The sequence below is a fragment of the Schistocerca nitens genome, chromosome 2 (assembly GCF_023898315.1).
Source record: "Schistocerca nitens isolate TAMUIC-IGC-003100 chromosome 2, iqSchNite1.1, whole genome shotgun sequence".
Classification (NCBI taxonomy): Eukaryota; Metazoa; Arthropoda; class Insecta; order Orthoptera; family Acrididae; genus Schistocerca; species Schistocerca nitens.
In genome coordinates this window covers 841,409,698-841,433,271 of record NC_064615.1, presented here as the reverse complement: position 1 = coordinate 841,433,271, position 23,574 = coordinate 841,409,698, and the positions used below count along the sequence as shown (strand labels likewise).

At 42.4% G+C, this 23,574-nt stretch overlaps 1 protein-coding gene across 1 annotated transcript in view; it reads left to right on the top strand.

Annotated features, from left to right (window-relative positions):
* LOC126237113 (uncharacterized) overlaps positions 1 to 22,712 on the top strand; it is a 28,388-nt gene extending 5,676 nt beyond the window's left edge. Inside the window, exon 2 of the mRNA XM_049946926.1 lies at positions 19,528 to 22,712. Within this exon, the coding sequence (XP_049802883.1) occupies positions 19,528 to 19,743 (216 nt within the window). The 3' untranslated portion in view covers positions 19,744 to 22,712. The remainder of the gene's footprint in view (positions 1 to 19,527) is intronic.
* The last annotated feature ends 862 nt before the right edge of the window (positions 22,713 to 23,574 follow it).

The window sequence follows — 23,574 nt, the reverse complement described above, 5'->3', positions numbered from 1 at the left end:
TACGAGCGTGCTACTGGTGTCACGCGAAATCGCACTCCAGACCATACCTCCCGGTGTAGGTCCAATTTGTCAACAACACAGACATGTTGGTTGGAGGCCCCCAGCGAGCCTCATCCTAACCAACACAGGCCATCACTGGCACCGAGGCACTACCAGCTTTCATCAGAAAACAAAACGTTCCTCCACCTTGCCCTCAAAAACGGCGGTCGTTTGGGGACAGTGAATGTCTGCTGTAGGGCAGGCTGTCCTTGAAACAACCGATTCGTAAGAGTTCGTTGTGTCACTGTGGTGTCAGCAGCTGCTCCAGTTGCTGCTTCAGATGAAGTACTATGTGCCAGAGCCATACGCCGAATGGGATGGTCTACCCTCTCGGTAGAGCCACGTGGCCGTCTGGAGCCCGGTCTTCTGGCGACCGTACATTGTCGTGACCACCGCTGCCAGCAATCATGTGTAGTGGCTACATTCCTGCCAAGTCTTTCTGCAGTATCGCAGAAGGGACATCCAGCTTCTCGTAGGCCTATGACACGACCTCGTTCAAACTCAGTGAAGCGCTGATAATGGCTCCTTTGTCGTGTTAAATGCATTCTCGATTAATACCAGCTCATCGCGTCCAGTCCCAAACGTAGCTAACGCTCACAACCGTTGAGATGTGTATGTAACGCAAACCTGATTTGCATCCTCATAGTGTCAGTACTAGCTACACTCTCACGCGACTGGCACGAAATTTTAATACACATCATCTTTCATGCCTACCAACTTCTCTTATTAGTGTTGCAATATTTTACCATTATTGTCTTTGGCTTCTAAGGAGCTGCTCGACCATTATACTCCATTCTTTTTAACGTCCTACCCACAATGATTGTGCTAGCTGGAGCTCTGGTAGCCCTGTGAAATACAAGAGAGATTTAGTCCACTGAGTTCATGCTTTTTATTTTTTTTATTTTATTTTATTTTTTTTTTTTTTTACCACCATGCTGCGCCGCGCTCGATGATACATGGCGTGTGCCTGCTCTTGGTTTCGCTTTGTTTGTTCCTATGCATCCCAACCTGGGATGTTTATTTCCCACGCACTGGAGTAAAACTTTACATATAATTTAAATTTGTGGAGTCGAACACTGAAAGTTTTTAATAAGTCTTACTATTAATACGTTTCAGTTTTCTATCACCAGAATAGGTACAACTTTTCACAAATGTGCCTCTACTTTTTGAATTCGCTTCGTATAACTGTACCCATATGTAGATGATTTTGTAAATAAGCTTTACCTATAATGTACTTTTAAAGATATAACAAGGGATGGCTTTTCTGATAGTGCATACGCGTCAATAGTGAGTTTCGGCATTAACATCTATTTATAAATAGCTGTTTAACCATGCGTAACGCCACGTTCCAAGCTAGTAACATATATAATTCTACTAAGCACCTAAGACATCCCCCCCACCTGGAAAAAGCACAAATCGCACCCTGGTCTGTTAGGGCAGCTTTAGAAGGGTTGAAATGTCCCAGTGGATTTGTTACTCAGGTGAAATCCAATGACTCGCCCTCGTACCAAGTTACACTCCTGGAAATGGAAAAAAGAACACATTGACATCGGTGTGTCAGACCCACCATACTTGCTCCGGACACTGCGAGAGGGCTGTACAAGCAATGATCACACGCACGGCACAGCGGACACACCAGGAACCGCGGTGTTGGCCCACGAATGGCGCTAGCTGCGCAGCATTTGTGCACCGCCGCCGTCAGTGTCAGCCAGTTTGCCGTGGCATACGGAGCTCCATCGCAGTCTTTAACACTGGTAGCATGCCGCGACAGCGTGGACGTGAACCGTATGTGCAGTTGACGGACTTTGAGCGAGGGCGTATAGTGGGCATGCGGGAGGCCGGGTGGACGTACCGCCGAATTGCTCAACACGTGGGGCGTGAGGTCTCCACAGTACATCGATGTTGTCGCCAGTGGTCGGCGGAAGGTGCACGTGCCCGTCGACCTGGGACCGGACCGCAGCGACGCACGGATGCACGCCAAGACCGTAGGATCCTACGCAGTGCCGTAGGGGACCGCACCGCCACTTCCCAGCAAATTAGGGACACTGTTGCTCCCGGGGTATCGGCGATGACCATTCGCAACCGTCTCCATGAAGCTGGGCTACGGTCCCGCACACCGTTAGGCCGTCTTCCGCTCACGCCCCAACATCGTGCAGCCCGCCTCCAGTGGTGTCGCGACAGGCGTGAATGGAGGGACGAATGGAGACGTGTCGTCTTCAGCGATGAGAGTCGCTTCTGCCTTGGTGCCAAAGATGGTCGTATGCGTGTTTGGCGCCGTGCAGGTGAGCGCCACAATCAGGACTGCGTACGACCGAGGCACACAGGGCCAACACCCAGCATCATGGTGTGGGGAGCGATCTCCAACACTGGCCGTACACCACTGGTGATCGTCGAGGGGACACTGAATAGTGCACGGTACATCCAAACCGTCATCGAACCCATCGTTCTACCATTCCTAGACCGGCAAGGGAACTTGCTGTTCCAACAGGACAATGCACGTCCGCATGTATCCCGTGCCACCCAACGTGCTCTAGAAGGTGTAAGTCAACTACCCTGGCCAGCAAGATCTCCGGATCTGTCCCCCATTGAGCATGTTTGGGACTGGATGAAGCGTCGTCTCACGCGGTCTGCACGTCCAGCACGAACGCTGGTCCAACTGAGGCGCCAGGTGGAAATGGCATGGCAAGCCGTTCCACAGGACTACATCCAGCATCTCTACGATCGTCTCCATGGGAGAATAGCAGCCTGCATTGCTGCGAAAGGTGGATATACACTGTACTAGTGCCGACATTGTGCATGCTCTGTTGCCTGTGTCTATGTGCCTGTGGTTCTGTCAGTGTGATCATGTGATGTATCTGACCCCAGGAATGTGTCAATAAAGTTTCCCCTTCCTGGGACAATGAATTCACGGTGTTCTTATTTCAATTTCCAGGAGTGTATTAGTTGGAGTCACGAATGATGGCGGTCGTGTTTAAGCTGGTTCTGCGCCCCTACGTCACGCGTTCTCCGACAGCCAATAGGCTTTCAGCAGTGTTCTGTGCGCTCTGCTGGGAATGTTGTATGCAGTGCAATCGCGTAGTATGATCGTAGCGAATCGTGTAGCGAATTTTCATTCATTTGTTGCGTGTTGTCATGGCTGGAGGTTAGCGACAAATTTTACATATACAGGCGAGAGTCATAATTTGCAGCACACACTGTTTCGTCAAGCGCAAAGCATGTGTATGTATGTAGCGCAGTTGTCGCTTGGAACTGCCAACAATGAGATCCTCGTCCTTGTCTCGAACTGCGCGAACGACCATCGTTCGTCGGACTATAGTGAGCTCTGCTGACGAACCCACCGAACTGTTACTGCTCCAATGGCGACACAACATTCACCGCCTCCTTTTATGCTGGTGTGTCCGGGTTCCTCACCTCGGGGCATCTATTGGTCAGTTTCGCATTATGTAGGGCTGTCTCAGTGCTTTTGATCACATAGTATGCACGAGTAACGGCTGTCCTTTATTCTGTACGAAGGAAAGACCGGCAAGAGAAATGCCTCGAAAATAATAGGCAGTTCATTCTGCTAAACGCTATTGTATCAAGCCACATCCTCAACAGTCGTCTGTAACACCGCATTTCAATGGAATCATTTTTTCAATCGTTTCATTCCTGTCTTCTCCTCTCCACATTTCCCGTCCATGCAGACCTGTGCTGCAAACATTTTCAGTAATTTTGTTCTTGTATCTAGATTTACAGTTTTGAATGTCAGCAGTTGATTCTTTTTATTACTGTTTCTCTCATTCTGTTCAGTCTTTTTTGTCTGTGCAGTTCATCCACCTTCTTTAACGTTAGACATGTAACCTTTCAGCATCTCTGTTTCCCGCGTACACCATTACCCTAGAGTTTTCATGTTGTTTGTAGGCTTATTATAGGCATTATCCAGTGCTCATAAAGTTTACTGCGGCTGTGTTACTATCGCATTCCACCGGGAAAAATCGCGTTCGAATACCACAAAGAGGGTGGGAGAGAGGGGGGGAGGGGGGAGGGGGGAGGGAGGCTGGTTGTGTAACTTAACAAGAATGTTCAATGATTAGCTGATGTTCGCCTTAGAAGTAGAATTAATTTTAAATATGTCAGTATTCGTTCCTACTTCTCTTCAAAATGTTTCTGCAGGTGATTTTTTATAAATAGATTTCAGGGTACACATCTAACGGATTCCAGGACCAACAAAAATATGATTTTAATATTTCATATAACCAATAAACGAAATTTACAAAATTAAAATGCTCTCATAATCTTGTAATTAACAGGCATAAACTTATGTTAACGGTTTCACACATTGACACTAGTATTACAATTAAAAAGTTTGTTTATGAGTCGAGGAGCCAACGGCCTTGCCCCAGTACTTACTTTTACTTTTTCGTGTCCGGGGATTTGTTTCAAAGCCTTGCAGCCCAATGTCGGGTCAAGTCCAATGTTTCTCTCTTCTCAAGCCATAGTTCGTCAAGGGTACACCTTGTGGGGCAGATGGAACACTGTAGAAGGTGTTCCATATCTTGAACTTCACCACAGTCGCATTTGTTGTCTCCTTCGTCCTTGAAGCCCCATTTGACTAGGTTTGCTTTAACGGGTGCTACGCCTGTTCTGATGCGGTTCAGTGTTCTCCAAATCTTCCAGCTTGATGTACTGCCGCTGGGTATTTCTCGTGAGGCAGGGTAGTCCTTCGGAGGCTCGTTCAATTCACTAGTGAGGAATCTCTTGCGGGATTTAAGTCTGCTACGTCCATATGAAGAACCACGCAGCGGATGGCGCTCGTCGAAAATCTGTTTAGATTTTTCTGTATGTTCCTGCGCAATTCTTCGGGATTCAGGAGATGAGAATACAGCTGCTTTGTATATTTGCCCAGGTGGAGTGGGTCTCATGCATCCTGTTGTTAGCCTGCATGTTTCATTAAGGACTGTAGTGACTTTTTTGGCATGTGTGGATCGGGACCAAACAGGGCATGCATATTCTGCCGTGGAGAAGCCAAGTGCTTGAGCAGTTGTTCGTAATACAGTCGGACTAGCTCCCCATTTACTATTTGTCAGTTTTCTTAAAATATTGTTCCTGGCAGCAACTTTTTGGCAGGTTTTTTCACAGTGATATCTGTACGTCAGTGATCTATCCAACACGACACCAAGGTATGTTGGTTTGTCCGTATGGTCTAATTTGTTGCCATTCCACGTGACGTTCAGCTTCCTGTTTGCCTGTTTTGTGCGGAGGTGGAAAGCGCTAACCTGTGTCTTAGATGGATTTGGTTTGAGGGAGTTCTCTTTATAGTATTCAGACAATACGTGTAGCGAGCTTTCTAATTTCCCTTCTACTCCCTCGAAGCTACACTCCTGGAAATTGAAATAAGAACACCGTGAATTCATTGTCCCAGGAAGGGGAAACTTTATTGACACATTCCTGGGGTCAGATACATCACATGATCACACTGACAGAACCACAGGCACATAGACACAGGCAACAGAGCATGCACAATGTCGGCACTAGTACAGTGTATATCCACCTTTCGCAGCAATGCAGGCTGCTATTCTCCCATGGAGACGATCGTAGAGATGCTGGATGTAGTCCTGTGGAACGGCTTGCCATGCCATTTCCACCTGGCGCCTCAGTTGGACCAGCGTTCGTGCTGGACGTGCAGACCGCGTGAGACGACGCTTCATCCAGTCCCAAACATGCTCAATGGGGGACAGATCCGGAGATCTTGCTGGCCAGGGTAGTTGACTTACACCTTCTAGAGCACGTTGGGTGGCACGGGATACATGCGGACGTGCATTGTCCTGTTGGAACAGCAAGTTCCCTTGCCGGTCTAGGAATGGTAGAACGATGGGTTCGATGACGGTTTGGATGTACCGTGCACTATTCAGTGTCCCCTCGACGATCACCAGTGGTGTACGGCCAGTGTAGGAGATCGCTCCCCACACCATGATGCCGGGTGTTGGCCCTGTGTGCCTCGGTCGTATGCAGTCCTGATTGTGGCGCTCACCTGCACGGCGCCAAACACGCATACGACCATCATTGGCACCAAGGCAGAAGCGACTCTCATCGCTGAAGACGACACGTCTCCATTCGTCCCTCCATTCACGCCTGTCGCGACACCACTGGAGGCGGGCTGCACGATGTTGGGGCGTGAGCGGAAGACGGCCTAACGGTGTGCGGGACCGTAGCCCAGCTTCATGGAGACGGTTGCGAATGGTCATCGCCGATACCCCGGGAGCAACAGTGTCCCTAATTTGCTGGGAAGTGGCGGTGCGGTCCCCTACGGCACTGCGTAGGATCCTACGGTCTTGGCGTGCATCCGTGCGTCGCTGCGGTCCGGTCCCAGGTCGACGGGCACGTGCATCTTCCGCCGACCACTGGCGACAACATCGATGTACTGTGGAGACCTCACGCCCCACGTGTTGAGCAATTCGGCGGTACGTCCACCCGGCCTCCCGCATGCCCACTATACGCCCTTGCTCAAAGTCCGTCAACTGCACATACGGTTCACGTCCACGCTGTCGCGGCATGCTACCAGTGTTAAAGACTGCGATGGAGCTCCGTATGCCACGGCAAACTGGCTGACACTGACGGCGGCGGTACACAAATGCTGCGCAGCTAGCGCCATTCGACGGCCAACACCGCGGTTCCTGGTGTGTCCGCTGTGCCGTGCGTGTGATCATTGCTTGTACAGCCCTCTCGCAGTGTCCGGAGCAAGTATGGTGGGTCTGACACACCGGTGTCAATGTGTTCTTTTTTCCATTTCCAGGAGTGTATTTCCTTGCGCTGTAACGGCCAGATCATCGGTATACAAGAAATGGGTAGTACGTTCCGGTGTTGGTTGATCATTGGTGTATAGGTTAAATAGTAGGGGGGGCCAGCACACTGCCCTGGGCGAGACCGTTCTTTTGTCGACGCCATCGGCTTTTTTTCCGTCCAGCATTACATAGAACTGTCTGTTTTGCAGCAGAGATTCAACGATTTTTGTGAACTGATGATCCTTAAATGTACAGTACAGTACAGTTTTTCCATGAGCTTTCTGTGGTTGACGGTGTCGTATGCAGAACTTAAGTCCTCCAATGCTACACCTGTTATTTGTTTGTTTTCAAACCCTTCCTCTATGTGTTCTGTAAGTGCTAGGATTTGACTGGTGCATGATTTCCCGGGTCTGAATCCAGCCTGTTGGGGAATGAGCTTTTGGTCTGCGATATTTGCTATGCGGTTTAGGATTATTCGTTCGTACAGTTTGTACGGCACAGGAGTGCTATTGAGCGTTAGTTCTTCGGTTGACCTGCATCTTTCCCAGGTTTTAGTAGCGCCACTACCTTTGATTTCCTCCACATCTTTGGGATATTACACGTTTTTAAGCAATGATTAAAGAGCTGCAGGATCCATTGCTTGGCACTAGGTCCGAGCTGTTTGATCTGTTCCAGGCATATATCGTCGACTCCCGCTGCTTCCCGTTTTTCAATGAGTTCATTTCATGATTAAGATCTTTCATGGTAAATGGTATTTCGAACATGCTTGACTCTTGACTCTGAATTCTGCTGATTTTTATTTTCTGACATTTCCTGTTGGGTTTCCCATTTAGTAGGAGCTGATGGGCAATTTGATTGGGTGTTACTGAAGAGCATTGTTTAGCTGTCCCAAAGTCACAATAAAGTTTTTTATTAAGTTCCAAGCGACTCTGCTATTGTGGGTCATATCCTTTCTTTCCAGAGTTTCGACCCATTTCCTTTGTCTTGATTCACTAATCATTTCCATTAGTGTTTCTCAACATTGGACTACTTTTCACTAAAGGGGTCCTGTTCGTAAAGCATTTCGTACTCCCTCAGGATGTTCTTTGATTCGCCAGAGAGACCTGGGATGAAATGCTCTCTGCAGCCTCGGGGTATGTGTCCTCGAGAAATCTTTTGGAGGGTCTCTACGCAAGTTTGATAATTTTCTGGAATTGGGTGTAGATTTTTTATTTCTGCATCCAGTTCCACAGCATATACTGTCCATTTAGCTTTTTTAAAGTTGAAGCGTCTGCGGAATGGTATTTTCGTTGTTCTCAAAGCAGCGTATATTTGGATTCCGATAGGTCTAGGGGTAGCGTCTTTGATTCATAATCAAAAACGTTTTCGGTCCCGGGTTCGATCCCCGCCACTGCCTAAATTTTGATAAATAATCAGCATTGGCGGCCGAAGACTTCCGGCATAAGAAGTCAGCCTCATTCTGCCAACGGCTTTGTCAAAGAGGGCGGAGGAGCGGATAGAGGTTCACGGCACTCTCTTGTCCTACGGGTGGGAAATTGCCCCTAAAGGCGGAAGAATCAGCAATGATCAACGACATGAGGATGCAGAAGGCAATGGAAACCACTGCATTAAAGACACGTAACGTGTTTCCACAGGACATGTGGCCTGTAATTGAAGAAGTGTCATGATGATCTCTCCATTGGCAAAAGATTCCGGAATAGTCCCACATTCGGATCTCCGGGAGGGGACTGCCAAGGGGGAGGTTACCATGAGAAAAAGATTGAATAATCAACGAAAGGATAACGTTCTACGAGTCGGGGCATGGAATGTCAGAAGCTTGAACGTGGTAGGGAAACTAGAAAATCTGAAAAGGGAAATGCAAAGGCTCAATCTAGATATAGTAGGGGTTAGTGAAGTGAAGTGGAAGGAAGAGAAGGATTTCTGGTCAGATGAGTATCGGGTAATATCAACAGCAGCAGAAAATTGTCTAACAGGTGTAGGATTCGTTATGAATAGGAACGTAGGGCAGAGGGTGTGTTACTGTGAACAGTTCAGTGACCGGATTGTTCTAATCAGAATCGACAGCAGACCAACACCGACAACGATAGTTCACGTATACATGCCGACGTCGCAAGCTGAAGATGAACAGATAGAGAAAGTGTATGAGGATATTGAAAGGGTAATGCAGTATGTAAAGGGGGACGAAAATCTAATAATCATGGGCGACTGGAATGCAGTTGTAGGGGAAGGCGTAGAAGAAAAGGATACAGGAGATTATGGGCTTGGGACAAGGAATGAAAGAGGAGAAAGACTAATTGAGTTCTGTAACAAGTTTCAGCTAGTAATAGCGAATACCCTGTTCAAGAATCACAAGAGGAGGAGTTATACCTGGAAAAGGCCGGGGATACGGGAAGATTTCAATTAGATTACATCATGGTCAGACAGAGATTCCGAAATCAGATACTGGATTGTAAGGCGTACCCAGGAGCAGATATAGACTCAGATCACAATGTATTAGTGATGAAGAGTAGGCTGAAGTTCAAGACATTAGTCAGGAAGAATCAATACGCAAAGAAGTGGGATACGGAAGTACTAAGGAATGACGAGATACGTTTGAAGTTCTCTTACGCTATAGGTACAGCAATAAGGAATAGCGCAGTAGGCAGTACAGTTGAAGAGGAATGGAAATCTCTAAAAAGGGCCATCACAGAAGTTGGGAAGGAAAACATAGGTACAAAGAAGGTAGCTGCGAAGAAACCATGAGTAACAGAAGAAATACTTCAGTTGTTTGATGAAAGGAGGAAGTACAAACATGTTCCGGGAAAATCAGGAATACAGAAATACAAGTCGCTGGGGAATGAAATGAATAGGAAGTGCAGGGAAGCTAAGACCAAATGGCTGCAGGAAAAATGTGAAGACATCGAAAAAGATATGATTGTCGGAAGGACAGACTCAGCATACAGGAAAGTCAAAAAAACCTTTGGTGACATTAAAAGCAACGGTGGTAACATTAAGAGTGCAACGGGAATTCCACTGTTAAATGCAGAGGAGAGAGCAGATAGGTGGAAAGAACACATTGAAAGCCTCTATGAGGGTGAAGATTTGTCTGATGTGATAGAAGAAGAAAGAGGAGTCGATTTAGAAGAGATAGGGGATCCAGAATTTATAAGAGCTTTGGAGGACTTACGGTCAAATAAGGCAGAAGGGATAGATAACATTCCATCAGAATTTCTAAAATCATTGGGGGAAGTGGCAACAAAACGACTATTCACGTTGTTGTGTAGAATATATGAGTCTGGCGACATACCATCTGACTTTTGGAAAAGCATCATCCACACAATTCCGAAGACGGCAAGAGCTGACAAGTGCGGGAATTGTCGCACAATCAGCTTAGCAGCTCATGCATCGAAGCTGCTTACAAGAATAATATACAGAAGAATGGTAAAGCAAATTGAGAATGCGCTAGGTGACGATCAGTTTGGCTTTAGGAAAAGTAAAGGGACGAGAGAGGCAATTCTGACGTTACGGCTAATAATGGAAGCAAGGCTAAAGAAAAATCAAGACACTTTCATAGGATTTGTCGACCTGAAAAAAGCGTTCGACAATATAAAATGGTGCAAGCTGTTCGAGATTCTGAAAAAAGTACGGGTAAGGTATAGGGAGAGACGGGTCATATACAATATGTACAACAACCAAGAGGGAATAATAAGAGTGGACGATCAATAACGAAGTGCTCGTATTAAGAAGGGTGTAAGACAAGGCTGTAGCCTTTCGCCCCTACTCTTCAATCTGTACATCGAGGAAGCAATGATGTAAATAAAAGAAAGGTTCAGGAGTGGAATTAAAATACAAGGTGAAAGGATATCAATGATACGATTCGCTGATGACATTGCTATCCTGAGCGAAAGTGAGGAAGAATTAAATGATCTGCTGAACGGAATGAACAGTCTAATGAGTACACAGTATGGTTTGAGAGAAAGACGAAGGTAATGAGAAGTAGTAGAAATGAGAACAGCGAGAAACTTAACATCAGGATTGATGGTCACGAAGTCAATGAAGTTAAGGAATTCTGCTACCTAGGCAGTAAAATAACCAATGACGGACGGAGCAAGGAGGACATCAAAAGCAGACTCGCTATGGCAAAAAAGGCATTTCTGGCCAAGAGAAGTCTACTAATATCAAATACCGGCCTTAATTTGAGGAAGAAATTTCTGAGGATGTACGTCTGGAGTACAGCATTGTATGGTAGTGAAACATTGACTGTGGGAAAACAGTGAAACATGGACTGTGGGAAAACCGGAACAAAAGAGAATCGAAGCATTTGAGATGTGGTGCTATAGACGAATGTTGAAAATTAGGTGGACTGATAAGGTAAGGAATGAGGAGGTTCTACGCAGAATCGGAGAGGAAAGGAATATGTGGAAAACACTGATAAGGAGAAGGGACAGGATGATAGGACATCTGCTAAGACATGAGGGAATGACTTCCATGGTACTAGAGGGAGCTGTAGAGGGCAAAAACTGTAGAGGAAGACAGAGATTGGAATACGTCAAGCAAATAATTGAGGACGTAGGTTGCAAGTGCTACTCTGAGATGAAGAGGTTAGCATAGGAAAGGAATTCGTGGCGGGCCGCATCAAACCAGTCAGTAGACTGATGACCAAAAAAAAAAAAAAAAAAGGTCGGTGTTGTGTTTTAGGAAGAGGTGCGTATGCAGTTTTTAAGCATCGGTCTTCCACGTTTGCGCTTACAAAACAAATATCAGGGTTGTATTCCCGCTTCCAGATTTTGCTGCTGAACGAGCATGGTAGCTTGGGATCATGGATCAGGGATAAGTTATTTATTTGCGCCCACTGCTCTAATTTATGTCCGTTGTTGTCTGTATGTTTGTAGCCCCATGATGTGCTGTGGCAATTGAAGTCTCCTAAGATGAACTGTGTTTTCTGGTTGTTGAAGTTTGGCGGCAAAGTCAAGTTGAACTTCTCTCCGGGCGGCTTGTATACTGACGTTACGGTGAAGGTGCTACACTCGACAATCAGTAATTCTATGTTATTGTATGTAGTTCTGTTAGTTGATATTATGACCATCTCAGGTTTTGTGAAGACAGCGCTGCCATATTTAGGATGTGGATTTTCTATGGCTAATTTCATTCCTTCTGTTTCTGGTCCTATTGCCCCTTCTTTCTTGTGTGTTTCTTGCATGTCCCATTTGTGCGTGCGGCAAAGTTGTGATATGATTTGTTGTTTGTTTTTGGTGATACCCTCTACGTTTAGGCTTGCAATCGTCAGAGTTGGCTCACTTGCCCCAGTGAAATTCCGGTTCCGTCAGATCATCAAAGTGAAGCGTTGTGGATGGGTCACCGACCGGGTCAACCGACTGCTTTTGGTAAGCGGGATGCACTCAGCCCTTGTGTGGCCAGTTGAAGAGCTTCTTGATTCAGAATTAACGACACCGGTCACGAAGACTGATAACGACCGGGAGAGCGGTGTGCTCACCACATGCCCCTCCGTATCTCCATCCAGTGACGCTTTAAGGTCTGAGGGTGACACGGCAGCCGGTTGGTAATGTTGGACCTTCAAGGCGAGTTCGGGCGCTGTTTGTTTTATGTATTGAGGGAGCGTAACTCACGGGGCGCAAATTACCCAGAATATATTCATCCAATTTTTGATAATGAGAGCACATACCGACTTCCAACAAGCTTTATACATCATTTCAAACCTTTCTGAAACTTTTTCTCGCGGACGCCCCCAACAAAATAACAAGAGGAGAAAAGGTTATAGCTTACTATATTTTCGCTGTTAGTGTAATAAAACTTTAGCATCAGGCATGATGTTTTGATTTACTAGCCGTGAATCTTTACCACTAGACTTGGCCACTGTTTCTATGTTTCGATACAGTGTATCGATACGTGGAACTGTTTCAGTGTTTCGGAACGGCTGTTTCGAAACAGTGGTGTTTCATTCCGCCCCTGTCTCGGACAACCGGACCAGATTCGATCTCGAGCCAGGCACAGAAACTGTATCATTGTTTCAAAATGAGGCTGTTTCAGTCCACCTGTGCTTGGAACGGACAAATTGTATCGAAACAGTGATGTTTCATTCCGCTCTGTGTCGGACGAGATTCGGGCTTGGCACAGGTACTGAAACACAACATACCACTTCGTGAAACACTTTCAAGAGTGTCGAAATCTTTTTGACATGCAATAGCATGAAGCTTAAGATATCCGAAAATAAAGCTTCGTTTCTATTTGACTGTCCCATTCCGAAATGGCGTAACATCTGCTTTATAAACACTAACCAAACAATAAAACAACGTATACTATTCACATTCAAAATAATAAATATGTGAAAATCATTCAGTTAAATTACACTTTTTTCATAACATACGTTTCTCTGGTCATCCACAGTAATCATATTAAGAAACGCAAGTAAGCCTACAACATTTTGAATAAAAAAGGGCGTAGAGTGACAGTTATTAGACACATACATAAATTTGATGTAGGTATAATTGCATGCAATCTGTTTGACATATCACTGATAGTGTAATGGTGAACGGGAAGGGCTGGGAAGCATGGTGAATTTATAGTAACGGTTCGAAACACCTTGAAAGACAATTTTTTTTGTTATATTTTGTTACTTATTCGAATTATTTGGCATTATTTGTGAGTCTATAGTCACTGCCTATTATCCACAATGATTCCCTTTGTGTGCATGGAAATTAGCAAGATGAGTATATTACCCATACTAACGGAATGTGGGAATCATAGTAGCATATCCGTTGTTTCTGCAGTTCGCTCTCACCTCCAGTTCCGTACGTGGTGGTTCTTCTGTGTTCAGCTATGGCTGTCCTCAGCCAATTGAAAAGTATCAAAGTCACACGACACGAAAGCAGCGCATTTGCTGAAGGAAATACGAAACTGCCAAGACGCCTAAGTGGTAGTTTCATACTTTCTACGATATGATTAGCGCTCTCGCACCTCATTTTTGTTTATGTGGACATACTTATACAGTAGACATTCAAGATGATAAAATGTGTAGATTTATTAGATTACAAAACACAAACTGTTTCACTGTTTCGAAACAGCGTATCGAAACATTACATCGTACTGTTTCATTTGTTTCGAAACAGTTGCGTGTTTCAGTTTGCCCATCTCTATTTACCACTAAAGCCATTCGCAATACATTTTGCGGACACTGTCCACATATACCACTGAATGTTCGTGCAAAGCAATATCATTGTACGACACATAGTTCAGTAGATATGACATCATAAACATTGAGATGCGTGAAACATTAGTTTTTTCCTTTAATCTGTGGGTGAATAATCCAAAACTAATGAAACCAATGTAATCACACTATTTTCTTCATACGTGGCACCTCTAAGTGATTGCCACTGTTATTGAGATGACACTGTGGTGTATGTGGGCACAGCCTTGTGAATCACTACTGTGCGCAAATGATTCAAAACACAGTAATTTTTAACATTTTTTCTTAAGGATTTCGAAAAAAGCTAGCTTCGTGGCATTTAAGATTGAGTATTTTATTATGCTGTGAATAAATATTATAATAGTGGATGTTTGGGTATATAATAATTGTAACATCAATGCGGATGCTTCGGTGACAGTTTCATTGCATTATCGAAGTTACTTCTCATTTACACTTACATGGCTGAGCGTATCCATTTCCAGAGTAGTATCTCTCGAACTCGGAAATTCTGCACCAGTGGCCAGCGAAGCTAAACAATGGGCCACGTATGCAGCCTCGTATACAATTGGTATTGTTACATTTTAGGAAATACAGCGACCAGCCACAAGTTTTCTTGAAACGATTTTATTATACCATTTGGTCCTGAGTTCATTGTCAGACGGTAGCGTTGACTTCTTGTAAGTTTTACTTTTGTGTCCTTTGCTAGCTGTGCACTTTGACTGTTGTTCTTGATGTTCAATTTTATATACTTTGAAATCACTTTTTCAACTAGACACTTTTTGTTAAATGCTGTAGCAAGTATTATTTTCATTAGTCGAAGCTTGCACTTTCTGAAGTCTTCCACAGTTCACTTTACCTGGCGAGGTGACGACATCATTTTACCCATTTTGTTCTCCAACCAAAATGTGCTATGACGTAATACTTGCTCCTGTACCATGCCAATTCGACAGAAAATTTGATAAAAACTGAAGTGAAACAAATATGTAAGATACACGCATCTGCGTTAAAAAATAATTACCGGATTCTGAACGAGTTGTGGAGCAAGTAATATCAGCCTTAATACTAAATTTTCCGACAAGACAGTAACTTGCGAAAATAAAATAGCTGCGAGTAAAACAACATGCATGAGTGCTCGTTTTAAGTAGAGAATGCGACTTTGATTCACGCCGTAACGAAATAGGCCCTGTGATGGATTCCATTATTGTGTAGTTCAGTACGGTAGCATTTCGACTGGTTTGATAATATTTTTCATATGTTCCTACCTCGTGGTAACCTTTAAACATAAACGCATATTTTATAATGAACATTATCGATAATCTATTTTCCGTATTCCGATCTTTTAATCCAAACCACTTAGCTTAGGCTTAGCCGTGACTGTTATAAATTTCAGTTGAAATACAGGAAAACTCTAATCGATCACTTTTTTAGCTTTATACGACGCATTTCAGCGGTCATAATGAGATGCTTTATTTAAAATTTAGCCTAAGGAAACTTAATTTTCTATGTATAATTGTTATGCTATCTGTTGCACTGCGCCTTCAGCTCCTAGACAGGACCACACGTCTCGCGGAAGATCTTACATACAATATCCGTTTTAAGAGAATGCCCTGTACTCGAGTAGAGAACTGAGGTTACACTGGCTGAACGTTTTATTTCTTTGTCTTGATCGCAGAAATCAGAAATGGTAAACCTTAATATATTGACTGTAGTAATACAGATGCAAAGGAATCTACAGTACTTTTAGTGTATAAACGCGTTAATTTTGTCGTATTCCTTAGATAAAATAGTGGTATTATCTTAATTTTTAAATATATCGCGTAACGGAAGCGTGAAAAAAGTAATGTGAATACTGTCATTGCCGTCTTGTCGAAAACAGACGTTATCAAAAGGTCAAATAGTTCCTCTCGAAAGCTTGGCGAATTTTGAATGAAAAATTTTATCCTAGTGTACAAAACCAGTAATGATTAGAAAACAAAAGTCTCAGCAGGAAAAAATAAAAAGAGTCGGGCTGTAAGAGCCACTTGAAGACGAATTTGTAAGAAATACGAAAATATAATGGTTCAATTAAAATAAAAGATTTTCATCCATGTTTGTTGATGTTAAAGTTATTTGTCTATTTTAATTTCTGTCCTAATCTGTTTTGCTCTTTCAAATTGGAGCTCACTGCACAGCACTGCTTCCTGTTTAAATGTTTCGTCGATCAATCCTCAATTAAGGCACGTCTATCGATTCTCAGTTAAGGCACCATAACAGAGTGCAACATCGACATTTCCCTGCTTTCGTTCATAAATGGGACTTTTTTCGGCCAAGGAACGACAAATGAACACATTAGCATTATAAAGCCGTTCTGGTTTGCAAATGAATGTCTCATGAGGTATAAGACGTGTATCTTGTTAGGTACTATAGTATATTCGAGTTTGTTTCATACAGTAAATGCATTTTCTGTCACCGTCTGTTGTAGATAATTGATAATAATGGCTTTCCGCGACCTAAAATTAACTAACATTTGAAGCTTATTGCCAAATATAGACATTGCACAGAAATCTTAAGCAGTATGTAGAATTCTTAGAACTTTTTGGCGAGGCGTTTAATTTAATTTTAATTTTATACTTTCGCTAGGAGATGCATAAAATGCGTACGTATTTTACAAAATGCGAAACACAGGCGAAGTATAGAATTACAATGTAATAACTTGTTCAAACTAGAAGCTTATATATGTAATGAAAGTTAAATTAAAACGTGTAGATTATCACAATTCTGTCTGTCTGAAAATAGACTTATTCTGAAGTAGATGTGTTTTAATAGTTTTTTTTAACACTCTGCCATCTGGTACGTAAAATCTGCCTGTACCATATTTGTCATCCTGCGGTTGTTTCAGTTTCCGTGTTCCCTGGACGTTCGTTACACTGTACTTCTTTATTTACCAATAATCATAAGGTTGCATCGTTTCCACAGTCTTAGCCGTATTCACGTCCCTTATTATGTCCTTATAGTGCTCGTCTGTTAGTAAAACCCTGTTTATTAAAGAATTACTCCTGATTGTTTGTAACTCTCTATAAAATCTTTGTTTCATTTCATTTGAACCATCATCAACTACAACTGACATAACCAAACTCCAACCGAAACTGGACTGAAACTGTTACAACAGTGATATATACTTGTCTTGCAAATGTCAAAATATTTAAATTAGCTTTTTTCATAATTTGCCTTAAACGTTACCGGCATACTATGAAAATCCTTGGAAAAAATATTAAATAAGATGCATTTCATATCCTGGCTAAGGATTTTTGATATTCTATATAATGCCTAGATATTCCGGATTTGCCGGTAACGTAAATAAAGGATTGACCTGTGGTCTACGGGTAGTGTCTTTGATTCATAATCAAAAACGTCTTAGGTCCCGCGTTCGATCCCCGCCACTGCCTAAATTTTGATAAATAATCAGCATTGGCGGCCGAAGACTTCCGGCATAAGAAGTCAGCCTCATTCTGACAACGGCCTTGTCAAAGAGGGCGGAGGAGCGGATAGAGGTTCAGGGCACTCTCTTGTCCTAGGGGTGGGAAATTGCCCCTAAAGGCGGAAGAATCAGCAATGATCAACGACATGAGGATGCAGAAGGCAATGGAAACCACTGCATTAAAGACACGTAACGTGTATCCACAGGACATGTGGCCTGTAATTGAAGAAGTGTCATGATGATCTCTCCATTGGCAAAAGATTCCGGAATAGTCCCCCATTCGGATCTCCGGGAGGGGACTGCCAAGGGGGAGGTTACCATGAGAAAAAGATTGAATAATCAACGAAAGGATAACGTTCTACGAGTCGGGGCGTGGAATGTCAGAAGCTTGAACGTGGTAGGGAAACTAGAAAATCTGAAAAGGGAAATGCAAAGGCTCAATCTGGATATAGTAGGGGTCAGTGAAGTGAAGTGGAAGGAAGACAAGGATTTCTGGTCAGATGAGTATCGGGTAATATCAATAGCAGCAGAAAATGGTATAACAGGTGTAGGATTCGTTATGAATAGGAACGTAGGGCAGAGGGTGTGTTACTGTGAACAGTTCAGTGACCGGGTTGTTCTAATCAGAATCGACAGCAGACCAACACCGACAACGATAGTTCATGTATACATGCCGACGTCGCAAGCTGAAGATGAACAGATAGAGAAAGTGTATGAGGATATTGAAAGGGTAATGCAGTATGTACAGGGGGACGAAAATCTAATAATCATGGGCGACTGGAATGCAGTTGTAGGGGAAGGAGTAGAAGAAAAGGTTACAGAAGATTATGGGCTTGGGACAAGGAATGAAAGAGGAGAAAGACTAATTGAGTTCTGTAACAAGTTTCAGCTAGTAGTAGCGAATACCCTGTTCAAGAATCACAAGAGGAGGAGGTATACTTGGAAAAGGCCGGGAGATACGGGAAGATTTCAATTAGATTACATCATGGTCAGACAGAGATTCCGAAATCAGATACTGGATTTAAGGCGTACCCAGGAGCAGATATAGACTCAGATCACAATATAGTAGTGATGAAGAGTAGGCTGAAGTTCAAGACATTAGTCAGGAAGAATCAATACGCAAAGAAGTGGGATACGGAAGAACTAAGGAATGGTCCAACTAAAACATTCATATTTCTTTACGTACTACACGGATATGTAACAAAAAATGGGAGTTCCTATTTTAAAAAAACGCAGCTGATATCTGTTTGACCTATGGCAGCGCCATCTAGCGGGCCAACCATAGCGCCATCTGGTTTCCCCCTTCAAGCTAGACAAGTTTCGTTCTTTGTAGTTTTTGCGTTTGACGCTTATTTCGTGAGATATTTGGCCCGGTCACGGTCAATGGACCACCCTGTATATGCCTCAAAGCCAAAACTACTAATCAGTTTCAATAAAATATTATGTGACCAAGATGCTGACATCTATGATCTAATACGATACAAAATTGACGCCTCTCCTCAGCAGTTACCAACGACCTCATTTCGGAAAAAAAGTTTGTTGTTCATGTAGTGTAGTTATTTTATATAGAAGGAATACAGTAATAAATCATGAAATTGAAATATACGTGTTTTTCATCGCATTACATCGCCGTTTTCTTTCTACACGTTGTCAAAGTTCCTCTCTTAGATCTTGGTTAGGTGATAATTCAAAAGTCTCTCGTGGTAAGATTCGCATTTTTGTATGTGAATGGTTCAGATCACTATTTGTGGAATGAGTGACTGGTATTCTAAGCACAGTTTCGTGCCGTTCTGACCATTCGAGGTCATGCATTTTCTTTTTGAAGCATAAAACCCTAGCTGGAATGGGAAATGGATGGAGGGAGCGGGAATGATTTTCGACGCCTCGTTGAAGGAGGACCACTAGACTTCATGAGGAACCAATTAAAATCAAGTTAGCCAAACTGGAATTTTCAATCTGGTTTCTCCCAAATTATAATTCTGCATCGCAACCATCGTAACCACTGATCCGTTTCTCCCGATTTAATTTAATTTAAGGTTTCACTGCCCACTGGTGAACCTTCTAAGAGGTGTTCTGTTTTTCCACAGCCAATGAAATCTCTGCTACCTCGGCCACTGGCGACCTCTGCCCGCGTGAACCTGAACCTGCACTGGGATGACCTGGAGCAGGTGATGGGGGCCGGCGGTGGCCGCCCGTGTAACGCCGTCACCGACAACCTGCGCAGCGAGTGCCTGGGGGAACAGATTAAGGTCGGCGTTGTCAGCCCAACCCACGACCTGTCTTCAGAGGCACAGAACGACTAACAGTGCTATGCTGGTGTGCGACTTTATGTCTAAATGTTGAGCACTTTTCTGTGTTTTTTAGCCGGTCGAAGTGGCCGCTCGGTTCTGGCGCTGCAGTCTGGAACCGCGAGACCGCTACGGTCGCAGGTTCGAAACCTGCCTCGGGCATGGATGTGTGTGATGTCCTTAGGTTAGTTAGGTTTAACTAGTTCTAAGTTCTAGGGGACTAATGACCTCAGCAGTTGAGTCCCATAGTGCTCAGAGCCATTTTTGTGTTTTTCATTACTGCTACGTTCTTTACTTCTTAACATTACTCGAATCCAGTTTAAACTGATTAATTTTTAGGGTGCTGTAAAAGTAGCCAGACAATAACAGAATGTTTCGAATGGATTTCAAAATGATACAGTTTTATTCTTTTGATTACTGAATTCGGCCGTGTAGCAATTCCATTTCAACTAATATCTCGGTCGCGTATCTTACGATTATGATTTTCGTGTCTATTTTAGTTAGTTCACTGCCACGAGCACAAACTAAATGAAATTTGTTGGATGGAACCTCATACCCTTTACCAGAGAATGTTAAGTTACACAGTTGAGGGAAGAAGAAAAATGTGTGGCGAAATGCTATCAAAGCCTGGATGTTTGTTTTCTGAATATCGTCTCAGTCAGCACAATGTCCACAGGCAGAAACTTAGTCTTTTCGCCAATAACAAATCAGCGGTGATAAAATCGGCTGATCTGTCTTTCCGTGATCGTTGACGGTCTAATTTCTTGGAATGCCCTGTGGCGAGTAAATTACCCGATATCCGATTGTAGGAGGTAAGAAATAAAAGGGAAAGGAAATATATTTCGTAACAAAACTAAGGAACATACAGCCTCTGTTTCACATCCTTGTCTCGATGGTAACTGTACACATTGCACAACATGTATCAACTGTGACGAATATTCGACAGGATAAAAAGATTGTCGACGAGAAATGTGCACAATTTAACATCTGTAACATTACAATCAAGAGGATTATTGTACAGTGTAGTGCTAGAATTTTCTAAGTAGTGAAGGTGATGTTTGCTCTTGTGCAACGTTGCCCCACATTTATTTGTAATATTTCCACAGCATCTCGAAGATTTAACAACCTAAGATGGTTCCTTTGTAAAGAACGCACACAAGTATTTCTCCATCATTTCCTAACCTGAGATCGCACCTAATCTCTGAAGACGTCAGCATTACGACGCTAATTTTCATTCTTTCGTTTCCTACATTTAAAGCGATGGTGCATTCGAGCAAAATAAACCATACGCTCGTAGAGCAAAGAATGTCCAAATTAGGTCTGATGAGTGTCAGCTTTGAGTCCCAGGTCAGTACTGTCTGGAGGTTTTAATGTTGACACTGTCGTGAAAATAAATGATGAAGGATGTATTATTGTTCTTCAATGTCTTTGTAATATGTTAGACATCATAACTGAGTACCTGATTGTTTTATTGTAGTTAAGGTTTTCTAATCTCTGATCGGAATGTTAATTTAGTTGTAGTTTTACCACAGTCTTTCATTTGTTGCTTACGGTTGTGTCTCGAGCAGCTGAAAATAAATTTGCTTGGTGACTGACGAACCAGGAGATATCTGTGATATAGTACTTGCCTAAGTGCCTACATGTAATTTGAAATGTATTCTTTAATGATATGTAGTATCCCAATGTTGAAAGTCGTATCTCTTAGTTTGCTTTAGTTGCATTTGTAGGTGCATTACCTGAAACAGTCAGTAACTAAATGAGTTTAAAGTATCATTTACTGAAACAACCATTTTTCTCATTATGAATATTAGATATCAGGCTCTAAAAAAAATTACTGTGTATTCTGTAATTAATATTTCTGTTATATCACAGAAAAGTTATTCTCCAAGTTGTTGTTTGATGTAACGGATTAATTTAGAGTGTTTAAACATGATACATAGAGCAATCCAACGGAAGTTTGTAATATTCAACAATTCTTTTACATAGTTTCAATAGTGTTAAAATTTTTGTGAGTGATGAAGTATTGAAACTTTATTAGAACTGTATTTTGACACTAGATTTATACACAGAAGTGACAGTTTTAAGTTGACTGTGATATTTTATGATACCCACAGGTTATTTCCATAAAAACTTCATAAAATCGTACTTAAGGAGAACTGTGGGACAGTTTATATAACATGCTGAAACGTAACGTAATATCAGTCTATAATTCAAGAAATCGTAGTCAGAGATGTCCTGATGGCTTTGCATCTGCAATTCAAATACTTCAACGAGCTGCAACACAGGCATTGGCCAGTTAATTAAATGTATTATTTCCATTAATTTTCTGTTCAGCCATGTTGGCTGGATTTTTTCATTGTGGCTGTGTGGTATCTTTTAAATAATTATTTCAGAATTCGTCTTCCATAGACTTAGAAATGGATGTATTGTACTTGATAATTTCATGCAGATAATCTTGCTATTGCCTATGTGGATCTGTCTCTGCTCACCCTTTTGTCCTTTGGCCCACTGAGATCATTCTTCCTCTTCCAGAACAATACAATTATATCCATAGTTGATATCAGTAGTGTGTCTTTAATAGTAAACATAAAATTTATGTATCACACAGCTTTCAAAAATATTTAATTATGGAGAGATGTTAAATACAGATGATGTAGTGTGGGTGTAGTCTGAAGCTTCATTTGTAGGAGAATGATCTGAAGATAATTTTCTTTATCTTTCTGGTTTCATGTGAGAGACATTATGGAGGTTGAAGAGTTTGTATTCACTACAAAGAGTTTCTCATCTTATAGTTCATTATGAGGAGACTCATATTTCAGTATGTATCTCAGTATTTAAGTCTTGGCATAGCAGACTGCAGCTAACCATTCTGCCATGTGCTATATTGTAATAAATGTTTTTGTTGTGTATTTTGATGAGCTTTAAAATGCTACAATGACAAATAAAAATAGTGTACAGTTGGAAATAAAGTTTATTTAGAAATATTTCTTGAATTATTGTGTGATTCTCAACTCAAATATTGCAGTGTTGTAAGTTAAATTCCTTGCAACTTACCTATACTACAAGTCGCTCTTGACTTCAAGAATACAAGTTAAGTAACCAAATTATTTATGGAAATGCTATTGAAAGAAATTTGAATGAATATATGTGGCTATGATTAACTTTCGTTTCCTGTTTTCAGCTGGTAGCATTTTCTTACACAAAAACATGACACTTAAGAATGAGTTATCAAGTGTTCAGCTTTTATTATCAGGCTACAGGTCTCATAGAACGAAGATTTTTTGGTGCTTTGTTTTACAGTAGTTTCATGTATTCTAGCTAACAATGTACAGATTTACTTCAAAGACACTGATTCAAAGCATGGCAGGCATTAAATTTTGCTGTTGATACTGAGTTCATTAGATAACACAAATTCAGTTGGAGGATACAAGGAATCTGTATCCCCCCTAATTAAGGAAAGAACCTAGTCTTTTATGAGAGCTTCTCAAGAAAATCTGGGTGTGGTTTCTCAATACTGGATGCTCTATCTGCTGTATCCCTATTTCAATAATCACACTTCATTTACAGTTCTTATGATAAGTTGTTATACTTCACTTATTTTGTTTTCATCAATATATCAATGCCGCCAGTAATACATTATTTGCTTCGCTTCTATTTCAATGGTGCTCTGGAACACACAGATATCTAATTCATTTGTAAATGGTTTGTTACCTCTGGATTAAGATCCACTACACACTCGAAGAGCATTTACACAAATGAAGAAAACCAGTATCAGATGATGTGAGTTTATTTGTGTACTGGTTAGCAAATAAATCTATACCATAAGGATTACAGCCATAGTAATGT